The sequence below is a fragment of the Helicoverpa zea genome, chromosome 31, assembly GCF_022581195.2.
Source record: "Helicoverpa zea isolate HzStark_Cry1AcR chromosome 31, ilHelZeax1.1, whole genome shotgun sequence".
Lineage (NCBI taxonomy): Eukaryota > Metazoa > Arthropoda > Insecta > Lepidoptera > Noctuidae > Helicoverpa > Helicoverpa zea.
The window spans coordinates 9,029,396-9,051,245 of record NC_061482.1 but is presented as its reverse complement, the minus strand read 5'-3'; the positions used below and the strand labels follow the sequence as shown (position 1 = coordinate 9,051,245).

At 37.6% G+C, this 21,850-nt stretch overlaps 1 protein-coding gene across 1 annotated transcript; it reads left to right on the top strand.

Moving 5' to 3' along the window:
• Positions 1–7,439: 7,439 nt before the first annotated feature.
• Positions 7,440–18,539, top strand: LOC124644995 (N(G),N(G)-dimethylarginine dimethylaminohydrolase 1). The gene is made up of 5 exons (XM_047184713.1): positions 7,440–7,924; positions 13,501–13,603; positions 13,806–13,903; positions 15,389–15,616; positions 16,255–18,539. The coding sequence occupies exons 1-5, from the start codon at positions 7,661–7,663 to the stop codon at positions 16,360–16,362; spliced, it is 801 nt and encodes a 266-aa protein (XP_047040669.1). The 5' UTR covers positions 7,440–7,660; the 3' UTR covers positions 16,363–18,539.
• Positions 18,540–21,850: the final 3,311 nt, after the last annotated feature.

The window sequence follows — 21,850 nt, the reverse complement described above, 5'->3', positions numbered from 1 at the left end:
GTCGCGATTGAACTGACGACGTAACTTTGCAATGGCGTTGCAGTTACGATAAAAATATTTTTGCTGGTTGTTTACCGTTTTAACAATTGAGGAGCATTAAAACAACATTATTATATCAATAATCAATGAATGTTATTACGTCGTCAGTTCAATCGCGACGTGTCAGGAACGCATTCTCTGAATGGCCGAACTATAATGATAAAATTGTAAAAGATGTATGTTTGTTATTCTTTCACGCAAAAATAGCTGGACCGATTTATGTACTAGACTTATATATACATAGGTGATACTCTGGATTGGATGTTATGTTATATTATGCAGTAACATAACATAATATAACATAACAAGATCGATATCAACTAGACAGCGATATCAGCAGCACGGGCAGTAGTCGGTAGTTGCAGTCAGCAGCTCGCTTCCAAAACCATAGACGTAATATAGCAAAACGTACCTTTTTACACCTTTCATATTTTTTTAGTTTGTGTTGACAGTTAGCTGTCACTGTCAGTTCATTCTATCAGGGTTGGTTGAGGGCTTTGATTATATATATGATATATGACATATATATAATCAAAGGTTGAGGGTTGAGTACTCTTTGACTCATCCATCATTGTCCATCATTCATTGTATAAATATTATTTTGATAATTTATGTTCAAATAATTAGCTATTCTCAGTTTTTTGGTACCTACTTTGCAGAGCGGAATATAATTAGATATGCTGCCATCCAGCGTGGCAATACAGCCAGCCTTTTGGGCACGATCCCAGCTGACAGCGATGCGGATGAATATTTTGATACTTAGTTTTAATATTTCCCTATCATAAGATCATTTGTAAAACTATTGAATAAAGTACTTTTGTAAAGCCAAAATTCTAACTCCAACTTTTTATGTAATTTGTACGAAAATTGGACCAAAATTTTCGCACCAGGCTAAATGTCTATTTTTTTATGTATTTTATCAAAGTATTTTATAAACAATGTACCTATTTGAATTGTATTAAAATGTATTTCACTAAACAATAATTGAAAGGAACATCAAATTAGATATTGAATTATGCGCTAACGAAGAAGTCGCGGGCAAAAGCTAGTTTTAAAATATAAAATGACTGACTATATAACTAGTTAATTAATTTTAGGTTACATATTTTTTACTTATATTATTATATTCATTATCATTGTTGACCTACTTTTTGAATACTTATTGGTACCGGCGGTTGGTTTGACAGCTACTTTCTAGAAGGCAATGGTTGTCAGTCAAACCAGTCGGTTTTGGTTCGTAGGAGATATTATATTATTACATAATATGTGATTTGTTTGTAACTATGAAGCGGGCAGTTTAAACTAGCTGTTGCAAGCGGTTTTATCAATGCCTCGAGGGAACTGCTACAGCATTCAGATAAAAATAGTAATATTATAGTAGGGAGGTATTCAAAAAGGTAGGTCACTAAAACTACAAACAGGAAGGTATAGTTGGGCTTCGTTCCGAGTTGATTGGAAAAACGATTGGTGGTAAAATAAACGTATAATGCGTACACACAACACACAATATATATACTATTTAATACTAGGGAGCTTAAGCACCGGCACGCGAGCGACGCGGGCGTCCGTCAACAACGGAGCGCATGCGTCGTGCTTCGCGGTTAGTCGGGCACTCTCGACTTCGACTGCTCTCGACTCTCCGCGCGCGCCGCAAAAGCTGCGCGGCTGTTCCACTTTTAATTTCGGTAACGAGCCGGCGCGCGTCTTAGCCTAGAGGGGCGCGGAGGGGCAATAGATGAAGTCCGCGCTACAAAGGCAAAGTCTATACCGTGCTACAAAGCATGCTACTTTTTCATGCTTGTTGATTGTTTGGTTTGGGTCAGTGGGTCGTCTTAGGGGCGGATTTCTGTCTCAGATTGTTGACTTTGTTTTGTTGCATTTTTTTGCTTGTTTTGGTTTTATTTTCTCTGGTTTCTTTTTTCTTGTATCTGGTTTTAATCTGGGTTATAGCCTATGCTTTTAAACATGAATCACTTACCACAAAAGAAAACTTACCTAATGGGCTTCACTTCTTTATAATCAATTAGTCTTCATTGTCCTGCAGGCACATTCTCACATAGAGAAGGAATGATCTTTACTTAGGTAGATACCAACTTGCTCCGGATATGGTATATTGTTGGTACATTGGGATAGTCTAGTTTTTGTCATGAGGTGTGTAAAAGTTTTTTGGAACTCAACATTATAAAATTTCTACTGAAATCTAAGGAAAATAAAAGAAAGACATAATTTAAAAAGGAATTGTTTACCTATTTATTGTTTTAAGTATTTAAAAAAAAAAATTGTCTTCTTCGGTATCACTCTGTCATGATATTTGTTTGTTATTGATAGATGGCTATTGTTGTTTGTCATTGTTCACCATGTAAGTGGGCACACTTGCAATAAATATAATCTTGACGAGTTCGTTCTAAAAATACTGCTTATGTAACCTGTCTACTCTCAATAAAATTTGTACAAAAAGAAAGATGCTGGTATTTAACCAGCACATCTATTGTAGTAGGTACTGCATTCATAATAAGTTCCAGGTTAAAGACATGGACTTATGGAAAAAATTGTTTGGCCAGGGTTACCCTCATCAAAGTGGTTTGGCTAGGTTTTGAGTTCATCACATTAATAAAGCTGTGGCTTTTAGTTTGGTTATTTTCATTTATGAATAAATTTATTGTAAATTTTAATCAGAAAGTAGTAAGTTCATAAAGCAAGCATTTTTGTAACGTTACAGAATGTGGTAAAGTAATATGATTTTTAACAAATAAGTATGCTTTTCTTGAATAAAAGTATAAAGATAATAATATTAAGCTTAATTGTTTGTAGAAATGTCACATTTTTTATAATTAAGTATGTATAAAGATTAAACAATTTATTTTACATAAGTAGTTGGAATAATATCTTTGGCCCTGTTGCTTTTAACTGTGTTCAATAGAGTATCGATGTTGCTAAAAAATATATATATTTTATTCCACTTTAAATTCAAATTTTGTACGCTATTCTTGAGATTAGAGATAAAAGCGATCGTAAGTTTTTCAATTTTGCGTCATGCCTATTGAGCCTTTGTGATAATACTTATGCTTCTACCCGTTTCTTTAATTAAAACCTCTTCTACAGGGCTAATACATTTGACAGGCACTGTTTGTACAGAGCTTTGTCCTTGGAGGTTTTTGTACATTGTGTAAGAAACTTCTGTTGAATCTCGTATTGAAAAAAATCAGGTTGCAGAGGTAAAAGTATCACGGGACTCTCAAAGAAGAAATACCAGCAGTGGGTATATTTAGCGGTTAATCCTAACGTTACAATAACGTATTATAAAATCCTTATTATCAAATCAACAGCAAAATTGTAATGCTACGTTCACACGCGCTCGTTCAACTCTACATTCAACGAGCACATTCACGTTCACGAGCGTGTAAACGCCCGTGCCCGTGAACGCGCCTGTGAATGTGAAAGCCGCGAATCGCGATTTTTTGGCTAAAAGAAATAGTGCTCGCTCACAGTTCTCAACATTAATCATTTGTATATTAAATATCATAATATAAATGAATGTTTTTATTCTGTGAGCCTAATATTATGTTTACCCAGCAGAATACCAGCGTCAGGTATTCTACCTGACACATGCTGAGTTGGACTCCCATTCGGTGCAAACGTAAGACACTGCAGCGCGCCGTTAATCTCTGATTGTATTTCATATTTTATGTTTCTCTTTCTACCCACTTCTTGTTTTGTTTTATTTTTCTTATTGTGTATCTTTGTGGTGTCTTTTTGTTTGTCTGAATAAATGTTTTATCTATCTATCTATCTATCTTTACCTAGGTTACATACCTACCTTATTTTCTTTTGGTGAGTATTTCTTCTTTGAGAATGTATTTTGCACACGGTTGGATGCAGAACACAAAATACCTTCTTCTGGTTCTGGCTGACCTACATCTTCAGATATCTACAATTTAAAATGAATACTAAAAATGCTACAGCTTCAAATTTACGAGTTAGGAATTATTCTTAATTACCTCTTAAGTTTCCTTAATTTGGTTACTTGTGCCTGGTATTGGCGTCCAAGGATCATCAATTGGAGAGTTCATGGAGATTCATGTTTTCTGATGTCAGTGACTGCAAAATTAAATTAATTATAGTTCGGCCATTCAGAGAATGCGTTCCTGACACGTCGCGATTGAACTGACGACGTAACTTTGCAATGGCGTTGCAGTTACGATAAAAATATTTTTGCTGGTTGTTTACCGTTTTAACAATTGAGGAGCATTAAAACAACATTATTATATCAATAATCAATGAATGTAGTTACGTCGTCAGTTCAATCGCGACGTGTCAGGAACGCATTCTCTGAATGGCCGAACTATAGAAAAGTTTGTTTGAATGTTTGATAAGCACCAAATCGTGGAAAAAGTGTATAGTTCTTATAACAACGACAAAAGCTAATACCTCATTGATTTTTCTGATACCTCTATGCACCCTGTCGCTATCAAATTGATTTGTATCGACAAAAAAATTATTTGTAATCGCCTGGTTTATTGCTACATTTACCCACTCTATGGATTTTACTTTACCTTTAGTGTTTCTCCACTGGGTTGTTAACTCTTTGAGATAAGTAATATTACACACTGTTCATGCTATTACAAAGCTTTTATATCATACTTTCAATCATAATTCGATTTTACAAATGCCGGCGGTTTCATGCCGCCGGCAATACGAGCGGCACAAAATCGTTTTTTCTGGTTGGTTGGTCGTGCCGGCGGCGTTGTATGCCGCCAGGTGCACAGCGGCTTGGGTGGCGGCTTGCCCGGCGGCCCTGCCGCCAGCACTATGTGTAGGAGCCTTTAGTCGCTGCAAACGCTCGACATTCGACTCGCTTTCGCGCAACTGAGAGGTCCTTATATTTTGTTCAAGAAGACGTTGGGAACGCTCCAGCCTCGACTCTTGAGCGCGTAGCTCGGAGGTTCTCAGACTTTGTTCGGCAAGGCATTACGAACACTCGAAACTTGACTCTCGTTCGAGTAAGTCAGAGTTCCTTACATTTTGTTCACGAAGACGTTGGGAACGCTCCAGCCTGGACTCTCGTGCCTGGATATTCTAGCTCTGAAAAGAACTGTTGTTTAGCCCTGAAAAGAACTGTTGTTTAGCCCTGAAAAGAACTGTTGTTTAGCCCTGAAAAGAAATGTTTTATAGTCCTGAAAATAACTGTTGGGTAGCCCTGAAAAGAAGTGTTGATTAGCTCTAAGAAGAACTGTTGTTTAGCTCTGAGAAGAACTTTTGCGTAGGTGTAGTTTTAAGAATGAAGTCTAATAAAAATCGAACGAAAATGATTAGACTTTGCGCACGACCGCTGCGTAGGGAGCCGACCGCGCTACTGAGCCGCACGGGTACCTTACTTATAGATCTAAACTCCCAAAAAAAATTAAGATTTTTAAATAAAAAAATGGTCGTTGTGCCTCACTCGACATAGATAGGTATAGTGTGTGACTTTTTTGTAGATATTTATAAGATCTCCAATTAATTAGAACATTTTATGGTTTTATCTTTTATAGTTTTGGCAGCGTACGCAAAATAAGTAACTTTTCTGGTTGATTTTTTATACCTTGTGTCCGAAAAACCCAAATATTTTACGCAACCCTATTTTTTTCCAAAATAAAATTTAGCCTATGTTACATGTGGATAATGTAGCTTTCGAATGGTGAAAGAATTTTTAAAAACGGTCCAGTAGTTTTTGAGCCTATTCATTACAACCAAACAAACAAAGTTTTCGTCTTTATAAATTAGTGTGGAAGTGTGGAAGACAATCATGCAGAAACAGATGTGCCATAAAACTAGTATTAGGTAAAATATAAATGAAAACAGACTTCACTTTGTCACGGTATGTTCTTACTTTTGAGAAAAAATAATATGACGTCGTGTGTATTTCGGCATCATCAAGGACGTTTGTATCATTCTTTCACCATTGGAAAGCTACATTACACCGTTTTACAACAATTTTGCGCATGGCATCTACTTATTATAATTTTATTATACTTATAGGTAAATATAGAAATTTAAAAAATTGCCCTCGATTTATCAGGGTTTCCATCACCAGGTCCTGACCTGAGGACTATGAAACCACCTCGGAAGTATACAAACATATTTTTTGTTACTTCACATATAGACAGCTGAGGCATTTATGTCGCCTTTCTTTACTTTTTGGGAAGCTAGAAGCTATAATTTGACTCATTACAAGTATTCATGGGCATCCTACTTGTTTGATGATACGAAGATGTTATTATTAGCTAACCTGTGGAACGATATGTTGCAACCACCAAAGGATTCACTTTACAAGTATATACGCAACTCTTTTTCACCATTTTACTAGTTAAAATTGGTTTAATTAAAAAAATGATAGGCTATATTTTAAAGGGCCCTATTCACACATCTGCCGCTGGCGCAATGTAGGGTGCACTGTGGTTGTGGCGATATCGGGAGTATCTCTACACACTTGCCTGCCGTGCAGTGTTCCAGAGTTTTTTTTTTCAGCTCCATGTTTCTCATGTCGCGGTTAAAATAATGTTTATTATTTTTATCCCACATGTGAGGTCGGTCTTTACAGACTTCTAAAATATCTCGCGTCCAAAATTCGCGTTCCTTGTCGGCCGCCATTCTGATTGTACGCTTTTCGTACGTGCACTCCGTGTGACAGCTACTGAAAAACTGACTGTGAAATTGCCCCAATCGCGCTACACACGCACCGATGGCAGGGACGAATTAGGGATCAAGGATCGCGCCCCTGTCGCCCTGCCGCAGGGCCATCCTCCCATATTGCCCCGGCGTCCCTACACACATCACAATTAAGGGTCAATTAAGGCATTTTGTAAGGATTTTTGTATTCTTGTTACAATTAAGGGTCATCCCCACTCCTACACCCTAGATTGCGCCTGCGGCAGATTTGTGAGTATGGCCTTTAAATGCTGAACACGCGCCAAGCATATTTTGGGTTAGCACAAGAAAATAAAACGCTAATAGTTTATGCTATTTATGTTTTAAGAATAAATGCAAATAAAAAAATGTGATTGTTATTAATTTCTTGACTTACAATTATTGTGAACATCTTGTTTGGTTACTACATCTATGGTTAGCTTTTAAGCCGTCTACACACTTGCACGCGAATCACGGCGCCAATCGCCTGCGAGCCCTTTGTCGCGGGACAAAAAACCGTCAATTTTCGGGGAACAGCGCGAAAGAGCCGCGAAGCCGCGAAGAATATGCGAATCGGATCTACACTCATGTTACGCGGGTGCTTCGCGCCTTCGAGCGCGGTAGTGTGTAGACGACTTTAGGCCAGAGAGAGATAATCTGGGTTTGAGTTTGACATTAAACTGACAGTTGAAAGACTATTGACTGATGCAGTTCTGACATGGTGTTGACATATAGTTATTGAAGCCTGATACTGATAGATAGATACAAGTTAGAATAATTTTGGGAATTCAGTGCCAGTGGAGCCTTTGCCTTTCTGCTCGAGACGGAGACGAGCGAGATTCATAACTGTCATCGTATAGCTAAACCGTGTCAAAGAAACTGGGTTTGGCTTAACGAATAGGCGTAAAAATTGTAAACTGAAAAGCAGAACTGCGTTCTGCGTTGGCTTTTAATAATGGATTTCAAAATGCACGAATTTACTCACGCTTTGGTAGGTAAGGCGTCGCCAGGATCTGTTCTCGGAGACGGTGTTATGTTTGATGAAATTCGGCGTCAGCATGAATGTTACACAAGACTCCTTAGGGAATTGAATGTTGAAGTAATTGAAGTAACTTTGCAAGGTTCTCTACCCGAAAAACTATTGCTGGAAAAAATGGCAATTATATGCCATGGTATAGCATTACTACCTCGAAGCAACTCTACTGATGAAATTAACAACGTAAGTATTTTACTGCTGTGCTTATTATAATTTTTACACAGAATCATTTCTCTCAGCAATTTTAGCTTTATAAACCGATTGCGAAATATTTACATTTCTTCTGCTGAGCAATTTTATTGTTTATTAAATGCATTAAGTTTCTATTTGAGTAGGTACAAGCTCAAGCTTTATTTGATTCTATTAGGTACTAAGAATTCTTGCACAAAATGAGAATCTGTACTCCAGTCCTACTCCTGAGTCTTTACACAGTCTTTGCTTCACTCTGATCCAACTAACAGTTCAAAATACTACTAAGATTGTTTGTCTTTAGTTAGTTAAGTGCCTACTAAAAAAGAGTATAGTAAATTCTCACAGTTTCACCAGCAGAAAGTATCCAGGAGAAAATATTTCCAAATTTGAATTAACTATAGTAAATAGCCTATGTCAACCAGGGATAAGGTTGCTTTCTTATGGAACCTACAAGATATTTTAATATTGATCCTCTTGTTTATTATATACAAAGAAATAATTAATATTCATACTGAAACCAGTGGCCCGGTACGTGCTTCATTATGTATAAAGAGGAATAATAAAATAAAAAAATTGGAACAAATTCATTTATTCAAACAAAACAAAATTGTATTAATTGCTAATTGCTATTTAAAAACCAAAACATTTTGATAAGCTATTTTTGTCTTTCCATTTTGAGTATGAATAAATAAATGGCTGGGGGTGCAGACTCTCCAACAGATGAGATGAAGAAACATTATTTGTCCAAATTCACACCATTTGAGTCATAGTCCAAAAATATGTAATTTTTTTCTATATTTAAATAGAAGATAGATATTTATAAACATATAGATTGTGATTTTTATTTATATACATATAGTTTAATTTAAGACACTAATGTTATAAAGATGAAATAGATTAATGGGTTTTTATGGAACCATAGTCAAATTATATTTTAAAAATCAGAATAACATATAGGGTTCTTTAATCTGGGTGCACAAAGTATTTTCCTTGAGAGGTAGGTTAAACTGCTGGCAGAAAGTAGTCAATACATAGTTTAAAACAAAGTCGCTTTGTCAGCCCCGTGTCCCTTTGTACTCTTAAATGTTCAAAACTATGCAACCGATTTTCATGCGGTTTTTTTAAATAGATACATAACATAGCATTGCACCCGTGTTAAGCCAGGGCGGGTCATTAGTATATAATAATGCCAAAAGTTTATAATAGACTACCGTTATTATTGAGGTCAATGAGTCATAATTAAATTGACCCCATTATGCTTGGCAAATTAACGTAGGTGTTGATTATAACTTTAAAACAGTTCAAGATTATTTCATTAGCCGTGTAGCGACGGCTTAAGAATACGTATGTCGCTACCCCTTCTTCCAGTGGGTGTCGTAGAAGTCGACTAATGGAGTAAAGATTGCACCGAACACCAGTGTGAGAGAAGGAAAACTCGGAAAAAAACCCTCTATCAACCCGTCTGGCCAGCGTGATAGCAGTAGGCTAAATACCTTCATGAGCAGCACAAAAAAGCCACGGCCCCTAGTTCCCGGCAGTCTCGCTATTCCCGGTCACGGTGGCGACCGTGGTTACGGTGGGACAGGGGGTGCGAAGAATCTCCGGGTTACGGGAGGCCACCAAACTAAACTGACTCTTGCGACGTACAACGGCCGCACGCTACGGCTTGACTCGCATCTGGCGCAACTCGAAGTGGAACTTGGGAAGATTAGGTGGCACATATTAGGGTTATGTGAAGTTCGAAGAGAGGGGGAGGACACCATAACCCTCGAATCAGGTCACCTAATGTACTTCCGAGAGGGAGACCAACAATCCCAAGGTGGCGTTGGGTTTCTGGTTAATAAGTCCCTAGCTGATAACGTTGTGGAGGTGTCTAGTGTGTCGAACAGGGTAGCGTACCTTATCATAAAGCTCACCGATAGGTATAGCCTCAAGGTAGTGCAAGTGTACGCACCGACCTCGACACATTCAGACGATGAAGTGGAGGATATGTTTCATGATATATCAAGGGCCCTCCACTTCACTACAAAGACCCATTACACCGTTGTCATGGGGGACTTTAACGCTAAAGTGGGAGTACAGATTTGCGGCGAATCGGCAGTAGGATCCCATGGATTTGGAAGCAGGAATCATAGGGGGCAAATGCTCGTCAACTTCCTCGAACGCGAGGGGCTCTTTTTGATGAACTCCTTTTTCAAAAAGCGGCCCCAAAGGAAGTGGACGTGGCAAAGCCCCGACACTATGACTAAAAATGAGATTGACTTCATCATGACGAACAAGAAGCACATATTCAGAGACGTCTCCGTGATCAATAGGTTTAATACCGGGAGCGATCACCGACTTGTCCGAGGCTCTCTGAATATCAACTTCAAGGCCGAACGTTTCCGTCTGATGAAGGCCAGGCTCCGACCAACACTGCTCCAAACCATGACAGGATCTGAAACGTTCCAGTCACATTTGGAGAACCGATTTGCCGCCGTGGAAACCACAACAGACGTTAACCAGAACCACGAATATGTGGTTCGGATCCTCAGGGAGGAAGGTTCGAGATTCTGTAACATGCAGCGTAAGGGCAAGAAATCAAAGCTTTCGGAAGAGACATTAGGACTTATGAAGAAACGACGTGAAAACCCGCCTGTCACTTCGTCAGCTAAGCGAGCTCTAAACCAAGAGATCAACAAGCACGTACGACGCGACCTCCGGTGCTCCAATACTCTTGCCATTGAAAGAGCAATTGAGCTGAATCGGGGGTCAAAGGTGTTCGTACAATCTCTTGGAAGAAGCCACTTGACGAAGCTGACCACAGCAAGCGGAGAAGTCGTTTCTTCGGTGCCGGCAGTCCTTTCGGAAGTGGAAAATTTCTATGGCCGGTTATACGCATCGCATGCATCCCGACCTGATCCCGGAAATGAGGATTCTAGAGCCACATTAACACGCCATTTCACCGAAGACCTGCCAGAAGTCAGCAGTGGCGAAATCGAGATCGCTCTGAGACAGCTCAAAAATGGAAAAGCCCCTGGCGAGGATGGCATTACAACAGAGCTACTAAAAGCAGGAGGAAAGCCCGTACTGGGGGAGCTCCAGAAGCTTTTTAATGCCGTCCTGTTTGAAGGGAGAACTCCAGAGGCGTGGAGTAGGAGTGTTGTCGTCCTGTTCTTCAAAAAGGGAGATAAAACCCAGTTGAAGAACTATCGACCCATTTCCCTCCTAAGCCACGTCTATAAGCTGTTCTCAAGAGTGATCACGAACCGACTTGCGCGAAGACTCGACGAATTCCAACCACCGGAGCAGGCTGGGTTTCGGAGCGGATACGGCACCATAGACCACATCCACACAGTGCGGCAGATTATACAGAAGACCGAAGAGTATAATCAGCCCCTGTGTCTAGCATTTGTGGACTATGAGAAGGCCTTTGACTCGGTTGAAATCTGGTCTGTTCTGGAGTCCCTGCAGCGTTGTCAAGTAGATTGGCGATACATCCAAGTGATGAGATGTCTCTACGAAGCCGCTACAATGTCCGTCCAAGTACAGAATCAGCAAACAAGGCCCATACCGTTGCATCGAGGAGTGAGACAAGGGGATGTTATTTCCCCGAAACTGTTCACTAATGCAATGGAGGATATGTTCAAGACGCTGAACTGGAAAGGACGCGGCATCAACATCAATGGCGAACACATCTCTCACTTGCGATTTGCCGACGATATCGTCATCATGGCGGAAACGCTGCAGGACCTACAACAGATGCTGAACGACCTGGCTGAATCTTCTCTACGCATCGGCCTACGGATGAACTTGGACAAAACCAAGGTCATGTTCAATGAACATGTTCTACCGGAACCGATAGCGATACACGGCGCCGTTCTCGAAGTTGTTCGGAAATATGTTTACCTCGGGCAGACATTGCAGTTAGGTAGAAACAACTTTGAGGACGAGGTGAATAGGAGAATTCAGTTGGGTTGGGCTGCATTTGGGAAGCTACGTCGAGTCCTAACATCGTCGATCCCACAGTGCCTAAAGACAAAAGTCTTCAATCAGTGCGTCCTACCTGTCATGACTTACGGAGCCGAAACGTGGACACTGTCGGTGCGGCTGGTTCACAAGTTTAAAGTCGCTCAGCGGGCTATGGAAAGGGCTATGCTCGGCATTTCTCTGAGGGATCGCATCAGAAATGAGGTAATCCGTCAGAGAACCAAGGTCATCGACATAGCCCACCGAATCAGCAAGCTGAAGTGGCAGTGGGCTGGCCATATTAGCCGAAGAACCGATAACCGTTGGGGTAAACGAGTTCTGGAGTGGAGACCACGCCTCGGCAAACGTAGTGTAGGACGTCCTCAGGCACGGTGGAGTGATGACTTGCGCAAGGCGGCTGGCAGGAGCTGGATGCGAGAAGCCGAAAATCGATCTCAGTGGCGTGCACTTGGAGAGGCCTATGTCCAGCAGTGGACTGCGATAGGCTGATGATGAAGATTATTTCATTGACATTATATTTTATTGTGTGTACACCCAAATGTGCAAATGTTGTTGCTTTTGTGGATCACACATATATTAGACATTTCCTTAATCACAGTGTCAATTTCTTGTTTTTCACTATTTTGTCTTTTTGCTGTTAGAGTCGTTTTTTTCTCTAAAACATCTGGTCCAATCAATGTACCTAATCTGACATTATTAGTAGCTCTATTTTTTGTAAAAATTTGGGTAGCCACTCTTTTGCAGCCATTGCTTTTGAAAATATTTAGCTTATGTAAAATTATCTCAAGGTATGCTTTTGGATATCACATATGTGGACCCCTTTTTGATGTAGGTTTTGTAGAATCAAGCGAGGCCAGAGCATTTTGTGAAATTTCTTATTTATCTATTTTGGCACCCCCAACAGCAGTGCATAACCTAACACTTACAAAAATAGACTATATATTAATATTAGGCAGATATCTATATCTATTATAGGTCAACAGCTAAAATTGAATAAACAACAACATAAAATAGATTTAATATCAACTTCTTCAATAACATAAATAAAAGTAATTTGATGGAATCGGTGACTGAACTACTACTACTCAGTAAATATCCTTCATGTTCGTCAACTTACCTTCAGGTTTTCATTGATGTTCAGGCTTTAGTATTTATTTTAGTTTGCATACCTTCAAATGCACAGCTTGTATATAGTTTATGTTCACCCAAAATATTATCGGGAATCTAGAATTTATTTTAGTTGGTACTAGTACTTGTTCCACATAGTTTCACCCGTGTCTCTGCAAGACTTCTTCACGCACCCGGATAAATTATAGTCCATGCTCAGCGCAGACATTGTAGTTTCCTAACAGTGAAATAATTATTCAAATCAGTTCAGTCGGTCCTGAGCACATTCGGTGTAAACAAACATCAAATCAAATCTTTCCTTATTTTTTATTTCCCTACTCGCGCTTCTAAATTAAACTCAACTTCTTTTTGGGGAGTCGTTTGAAGTGGTAGCTGAGGTTGCTTCATCAACTCTGTAATCATTATATATCATTAAAAACCAAAATCCACGTTTTATTCCCGAAGTATTTATATTGGATCTCTTGTTCCAGGCTAAAATTCTGAAAGAGATATTGCAAAATGATCTTTGCCAAACAGTTATCGATCAGATTGATCCAGAAGCAAATATTTCCTGTTCAGATGTATTATTCACAGGTAACAAGCTCTATAATTATGAGGTTTTACCATGCCATACCATGATTTTCCGTTAGCATATTTAAAAAAAGTACGCCCATAGATAAATTGACTTGTTTCACCTTGAATAACTCCAAAGGCTTTATGTTAAAAAAAATACGCTGACCACGTTACGTGAATGAAAATAAATATGTATTCAAAAATCCTTTGACATATATTTCAGGTAGGGAGTTTTTTGTTGGGATCTCTGAGAGGACTAATGAGGCGGGAGCTAGTGCAGTTGCTGAAGCATTTCCTGAATTCCCGTGCACCCCGATAAAGGTAAATACATTTCGACAATACATAATGTCGCAACCAACTGGTTAAAATAGACTTTAACCGTCTTACCACAAAAACTTTTAAACGTCAGTTTAAGACTTGTCAAAAAAAATGTCAGATTATGACGTTGACATATTATGGTTTATTTTGCAGCCACAATTTTTTTAGACAAGTGTAATATGATGTTTAGGTTTTTGTATTAAGGCCAATAGAGTTCAATCAAACAGCTAAGGTAAACGACCCATTACTCGACAGTTATAGAATTAAGCTGCGTTCAGAGGTCTGCTACGTTATGAATTATCATAAGGCTGGAAACAATGCTCGACCGACGGTCAGCGCTGACCGTCGAACGCACGAAAATCGCACGAAAATTACCAATAACTTTTGTTTAAATGCATTGTGCTATATGCCAGTCGTCATTCTATGGCCGGCTCCACACGTTGGTTCCAACGCTCGTTCCAACGTTGGACTGCAAACTCGGTGAGGCGTACACACGTTGGCCAATAAACTGGTTCTGTCCCGTCAGGGCCAATGTGAAGATGTCCGATACAGAAATCGAAACTGCTCTGTGCGCGTTTATAGTGATGAGTGCACATTTATATTTGTTACTGAGAAAAAATAAAAAACCACGTCAAAGAAGATGGTGGATGACGGTATCCAATCCATCAATCAACACATAAGCGAACCAATTAGGCTTAAAAATATAATCTGTTGATGATCCAGATCGAGTAGAGTCACTTACTTTTTTCTGTAAAGGCTATAAATGCTCATTAACGATTCTCGCTTTTTTAAAAATCTTCAATTACGAAATTCATTCCAATATTCAGTAGATTGGTTCGCCATGCATCAGCTACAAAATTTTTATTTTTATGATCCTTTCGAGTTGCGTCCCATATTATGGGGTGTGCTTGATATAGTTCGATAAATTGTATAACTTTTTCATTTGTCCATGCCGGTGGCGATTTGCTGGATGAGGAAGCCATTGTCACTCGAGGTACGCACCCGCTGCGTGTTGTATCAGAACTGAGCAAAACGCCTACGTGTGGACAGATCATGAACGTTGGCGCGCAGATTCCTTTGATGAAACCGACACGATACGGCCACCTACCAACGCTCGCCCCAACGTTGGGACCCACGCTATTTTCTAGATCCACACGTTGGACGAATAGCGTTGGGGCCGATAATGGGGCGAACGTGTGGAGCTGGCGTATGACGTTCTGCATTGCGCATTCGTGAAAATTACTTGACATTGACAGTTTCATTTGGAAATGTAGTTTGTCTACGAAAGGAACGGAACGGACAAAAAACAGTATTTTTGTATACTTTTTTGTCCAACAGTTTAAAGTACGGTGTACCGAAAAACAGTATATTGAAACAGTATGGTTGGGATCCCTAGTTGGTACTTAAAAACTGGTTTTTAAATAAAAAAAGAGAAAACATGTCAGTTGTTGTTGTATTAAGTTCTGATTGAGCCATTCTTTATTTCAGATTTCTAAAGGCACTCAAGAGTTAAAGAAATATATCACTGTAGCCGGATCCGACATTTTATGTGTGAGTGCCAGTAAAGAGGCAAAGGAATTGCTTAAGAGGATTGAACGTGAAGCCACTTTTACTTATCAGACCTTGACGGTTCCCGAAGATGAAGCAGCTAATTGTCTTTATGTTAATGGCACCCTCATACACAGGGCTATTGAGGAAATACCCCAAGCATTCAAGGTAATTTTATTTTTTTGTGACGCAAGTCTTAAACTTAATCGAATTCTACTATAGTTCGGCCATTCAGAGAATGCGTTCCTGACACGTCGCGATTGAACTGACGACGTAACTTTGCAATGGCGTTGCAGTTACGATAAAAATATTTTTGCTGGTTGTTTACCGTTTTAACAATTGAGGAGCATTAAAACAACATTATTATATCAATAATCAATGAATGTTATTACGTCGTCAGTTCAATCGCGACGTGTCAGGAACGCATTCTCTGAATGGCCGAACTATAATGTGTATTATGAACACGAAAGTTTATGTATCTTAATAATTCTTAAAAAAAACTGACTGGATTTTGATGAAATTTGGCAGTATTATAGCTTAACATCAGAATAACATACAGGCAATTTTTAAAACGGGTTTAAGTTGTGGCTTTCTCGAGGCTAGTTATTCAAGGCTTGTTTAGCTTACAACCAGATATACAATATGAAGCAAATCATAAATAAAAAATATGCATAAAATGACAAAAAATTGTATAACATCTATATCCTAATCTATGTATGCAGAAAGGTACCCTGGATTAATACTCCAAATTGACTTGTGTTTTTTAACAAAATGCTCTTCTTAAGACAAATCTTTTTTAATTCCAGGTATTTTGTGAAAAAATAGATTTTGCTAGAAGATCAATTTGCCTCTCCGAACTTGCTAAGATGCCGGCTGGTTTGAGTTCATGTTGTTTGTTAGTAAGAAAACCCTAAATTTTTGTTGGTTTGTTTATCTATCTTTTGGTCTCCAAAAATACAATATTGCTAACATTCACAAATGGAGACCAAAAGCATTACAATGATGTTATTAATTATATCAATGGTTTTACCTTACCAAGCTTAAAATTTATTTAAATTTATTTTATTTAATTTGTTTGCATCCAACCCATGAGTATCGGTAGACCATCAGTAGTTATGACTTCTTTGATTGGACCAGCAAAATCTTGCGCATATTTACAACAGTCAATATTTGTTCAAGATTTTTTCCTATACACAATTAGTGTGACAATATCAATTCGCCAGTGTATTAAAGAAAATGACAATAAGTACGCGGAATTACTGTAAGGGTGGGTTCCTCCATTTACTATAACAATAAAAAAAAAACAAAACCACAGTTGGTAATGGTTTGGTTCGTGATTGATACACCCGTTATAGGTTGGGTTCGTTTGGTTGCGTTTTGGGTATCGATTACTTTTGGTCATACATTTGAACTTTGAGATAAGATCATTGTAAAAAACTGTACGACTATGCATTTACAAACATTGCGTAATCACACAGATCGAACACGGGACGCGGGGGACCTGTCGGTATATTTGCTTTTTTCGCTATTTCGACATTTGAAGTATCTATAAAAATGTAACTAGCACAATGCAAGTATGCATAACTGTTACTAAATTAAATAGAAATACATATGTACGAATTAAAGAAATAATACGAAATGGCACTAATCCCAGGTCAGTAAACATATTGTTAGAAGTTTCATTCCCTTAAAAATGCGTTTTAATATTTTAATAATACAAAATACTGTTTACTTGGGAACTTACGAAGATAAAATATTTTTTTACGTTTGTATTTTTATTTTATTAATACTAGTTAGTTTACATGGCGCGTAGAAATGAGAACTATGAAGGATATTAACATGTAGTATCACGAAAGAAGTATTTATTTATTTATTTATTTATTTAAGGGCAACCAACAAAGCATACACCAGAAAAGAACATGTTATAGCACTTACATAATAATTACATTTTGTAGTGTAGCCTTAATTAAAGGCTGCCACGGCATGCATTAAACATAGGAGTAAGAATTTAAATACGTGCATATACTGTTAGAAAATTGTCTATTCAAATATTAAAAATAAGTTAGGTTCCAATAATATAATGTATACAAGTGTTTTTCTCTTTATCGACTGTTGTAAATATGCAAGTGATTATTTATTTATTAAGATTCAAAATCAACTTGGCGAACTATGATCCATTTTGCCTATATTTTCCAGACGTCAAACCCCAAAACGATCTTAAACGCCCGCTTAACTTTTTTGTACTCGCGGTAAAGATATCTCCTTTACAATACATGTTGCATTTCAGATATTTTTAGTATTAACAAAACTACGTGTTGGGTCGTGGATATGGAATTTTGAACTTTTACCTTGTGGTGGGTCTTCCGTCAAATTAGTGTTTTGTATGCCTTCTTAAATAAGTTCTTCTTGAGGCAATCAAATACAATAAGATAATTCGGCATGCACCGCAAGAGGTGGTCTTTGTTTTGCAAAGCAAAACGATTTGCAAACGATTTTTAGACAAAATGGGTCATATAAAGTGATTGGTTGATAGTACATTAATAGGTAATGTGAGTTCAACAGCAAAATCAATGACAATTTTTTATGCGTTTTATTTCTCTTAATATTTATTCGCTTTTGCATTTAAAAGTATTGTAATATTGTTATCTATTGTAAATTATATAGTGTGAATCCGAAAGATGTAAAACTCGAGTGTCGGGGCCCTTTTTAGGGTTAATTTAATGGGATGGTACAAGTAAACGTGTATTTTTTGTACCGGACTTATTTAAGTGTACGTCTATTTAAGACGAGATTATTGAGATGCAACTTAATAAAGATAATTCATGATGACAAACGTAGGGCGGAAAATGACGAGTCTTGGATCGCAGTGCATTTTATATAATATGTCCACAGCAGTTCTGATATAAGATATTGACTGTCCTGTTATACTTTTAATTATTAGTCAAGATTTACATAGTTAAGTTAGCTATTAATCCAAGGTCTGCTAAATTTACCTGATACGCTTTTGACCATTTTGTTGTATATCTAGCATTGTGTTAACTGGCTGATCTCCTTATATGGGAACAGTGCCAATAAACGCTATTATTAACTATTATAACATTTTCCTTGTTCCAACATCGCATTCCTATAAGTCTTAAGACTGAAATCGCTTTATTATGCAATTAGGTCTTCATAGATGAAGTTTAAAGTATTTGACACCTCATTCCTTAAAAGATCTGAGTATAGACCTTCAATGGGTTCTATTAATGAATCCACTTCCAATATTTTAAGATACCTAGTATTTTAACACATTCCCATTTATTCTTATGTTTTCTTTGTTTTTAATGTTATATTAGTTACAATGTTTTAGAAAATTGTGCATAATTGTTTGTATTTTATTTTAATGTTTTGTTCTATCTTGCGGTGGATTTCTTTAATCTATTTATCCGTTGATTTGCGATTAGAGATTTAATGCTGACATTGTCTCCCTACATACAAATTGTATCGAATTCCAATCTCTTATCAAACTGCAGAAGTATTTCTCATACCAAGCTGCTTCGTCATCCGATAAAATCAAGTAGTCACAGATTTGGGTGTAAATTAATGACGCAAAATTGATTCGATTAAAGTTAAGCGTCCACTTGTCGGTATCGTACGCAACGGACGTATTGCACGCAACAGATTGTAGTATTATTTATATAGAAACTCATATAAGTGCGTCCACCTGTCCGCATCGTACGCATCGCAAATCGACAATGCCGACACCTATGCTCCGAGGGGCAACTTTTGCGATGCCTGCCGATGACGTCATAGGTAATGCCCATCAGTGGACGCAGTCCGCGCACTTGCTCTGCGTTCTCGGCCAAAATATTGGAAGAACTGTGTCATCGTTTAACAAATCAGGAAATAGGGTGTGATATTCTCCATGTTCCGATCTCTTCTTGAGTATGTTGTGTATCCAGATACTATGTCTTCTTTTGTTGGCTTTTTTTCCAAATCTTCCTCTTCTGCTAACAAACAAGCTACAACGACAAATTCTTCTTTATCGCTTTCCTCCATTCTCACAGAGTCCACACGTGCGTTCACTATGAAAATCCGAATGAACTGGCATCGTCAATCCGTATGCTGGTACTTACCGTCGATAATCTAATAAGTTACCTCTGGAGATCAGGATGGTAAATAGCCGTCACACCTTCAAACTCAAAGTTCGTGACCACTATCTTGGGAAATTGGCAGGAACATAAACAGTCAGTTTCAAATTAATTTTCTTGATATGTTATTAGTATTGTATGTAGTGTAAATATTTATAAGTTATATATATATACATATATATTATTATTAACTTATTTGTGTATTTTAATATATGTAGGTTTATGTTTCTTACTAGTTTTTCGGATTTGTTTGCACCTACCAACACTTTCTCTCCGCCACCCAAAGGTAGACTGGTAGAGAACGCCTTAGGCGTTATGTCCGCCATTGTACTATATGTGCAAGAAGTATTAAATAAATAAATAAATAATCCGTACGCTGCTGGTACAGTGGACGCACTGTGAAATATTTATCCGTTTTTTACGATGCGTCCGTTGCGTACGATACCGACAAGTGGACGCTTAGCTTAAGTATTTGCACCAGTACGTATCGTGTTACATGTATGATTACCTCTATCTCTGCCCAGTGTGTTTCTTTATTACAATTTAGTCAGTTTATGTCAGTTACCATGACTCATGTCAAAAACGTCATGTGTGAAAATACCTAGATGGACTAAAAGTGTACTCTATGGAAATGTAGGTAATTCCTCATTATAGGTATGTGTTCTGTGTACCTTAGCTGAATCTCATAACACTTCTTATTAAATATGTGTAATGTGTAATTGATATATAGCTCGTATAAAGCGTCCCTATTAAATTAGATAAATGTTAAGATATGATTATGCAGAATGAGTTTTACCCGTAAATTGTGTTTATAACTTCCCTTTCATGCCACTTTTATTTAATGACGCAATACAATAAGTCATACGAAAAAGTACATTCCCGTACTTTCTCCTATTTCGCCAAATAACGTTTAATCTATTTGAAAATGCAATTTTAAAAAATCATGTGATAATTTCATATATCTACTTTCTAGTTTATAGAGTTTTTGTGTGAATGTATGTATCTATGCATATTAAACTTATTATACGCATAATATTATACCTCTATACCTCTAATATGTAATATTGTACGAGTTGTACCACTCAACTATGACGGTAACCGAACGATTTTCAGCTGTCGCTGATTTGACCAATAGACCGCAATTTCACGGCTGGTTATAGTTTGGTTATCGGTATAATTGAATGGTGCAAGTGCAACCTACCCTTGTTGTTGGAAATGAACCTATTGTTATCTGAGGTCCGATTTCACCAATGGCTTTATTATCCGAGTAAAACTGGTACTAGCCATTGTAGTAACCATTCCATATTTTTAACTTTCCATGTCATATGCGATTCGTTGTTAGTTCGATGTAATTTTTAATCCCGAAATAACTCTTTATATATCCAAAATCGGATTTAAATCTTATCTTTTGTTCATCTTTTTATTCTTAGGATAATTTGTTGGTGAAATCTAACACTTACTATTCCAGAGTAAATGACATCATTTTTCTTGGAATAAAACTTATCTTAGTGAAATCGGTCCTTTTAAAGGTTGCAAAATTAATGTTAATTGTACGTACTTCAGAAGCAGTAGGTAGGTAATGTAAGCTGGTAAAGTAGAATGGGCTTTCATTGGCGGTCAGCGGTAATCAGTCTTGTGAAAGCTATGAAGAGCAAAGCCTGATTATTTATTCATTTAACAACAAAAACTGCCAATAACCGGATACACCTCTTGTTTTAAAAAGCATACACTCACTCATCTCATATTACTCCAGACAGTTCATTTATCTTTCTTATTTTCAGTTAATCCTGAAGTTTTCCCAGCCTTTTGACCTCTGATCAGACAGCAGTCCAGCTGTTGTATCCATAACCTTTACTCGCTAGACATAATTTGCAAAATGTATTTCATTGGACATTATGTCATGCATGTTCAAAAACAGAAAAATATATACCTACAGGGTGGCCCATCCATAGGCGTCCAAAAGAAAAATTTAGAAGCTCTATGCTATGGGGTATCCGAATCACCCCCATGTATGTTTAGCGATTTTTTGTAGTTTAGGAGCTAGAATTGTTTTTAATTTTTTTCCGTAATTTTAATTTCAACATTGTTTTTTCTATTTTACCTTTTTTTCCTAACGTTTACAGATGTTTTTTTTTGTAATTAATCATCATGATAATAGCTAACACCTGAAAAAAGCAGTTTGGCTAAACATTCTAGAACTTACATATAATTTTATCTGAAGTTCAAAATTACTGTTGGAGTTCAGTAGCCAATAAGGGGTTTCTAAGCAGGT

Coding starts and splice junctions, on each gene's coding strand:
- LOC124644995 (XM_047184713.1), top strand. CDS start 7,661: ATGGATTTCAAAATGCACGAATTTACTCACGCTTTGGTAGGTAAGGCG. Junction 7,925..13,500: donor CTACTGATGAAATTAACAAC/GTAAGTATTTTA, acceptor CTCTTGTTCCAG/GCTAAAATTCTGAAAGAGAT. Junction 13,604..13,805: donor TTCAGATGTATTATTCACAG/GTAACAAGCTCT, acceptor CATATATTTCAG/GTAGGGAGTTTTTTGTTGGG.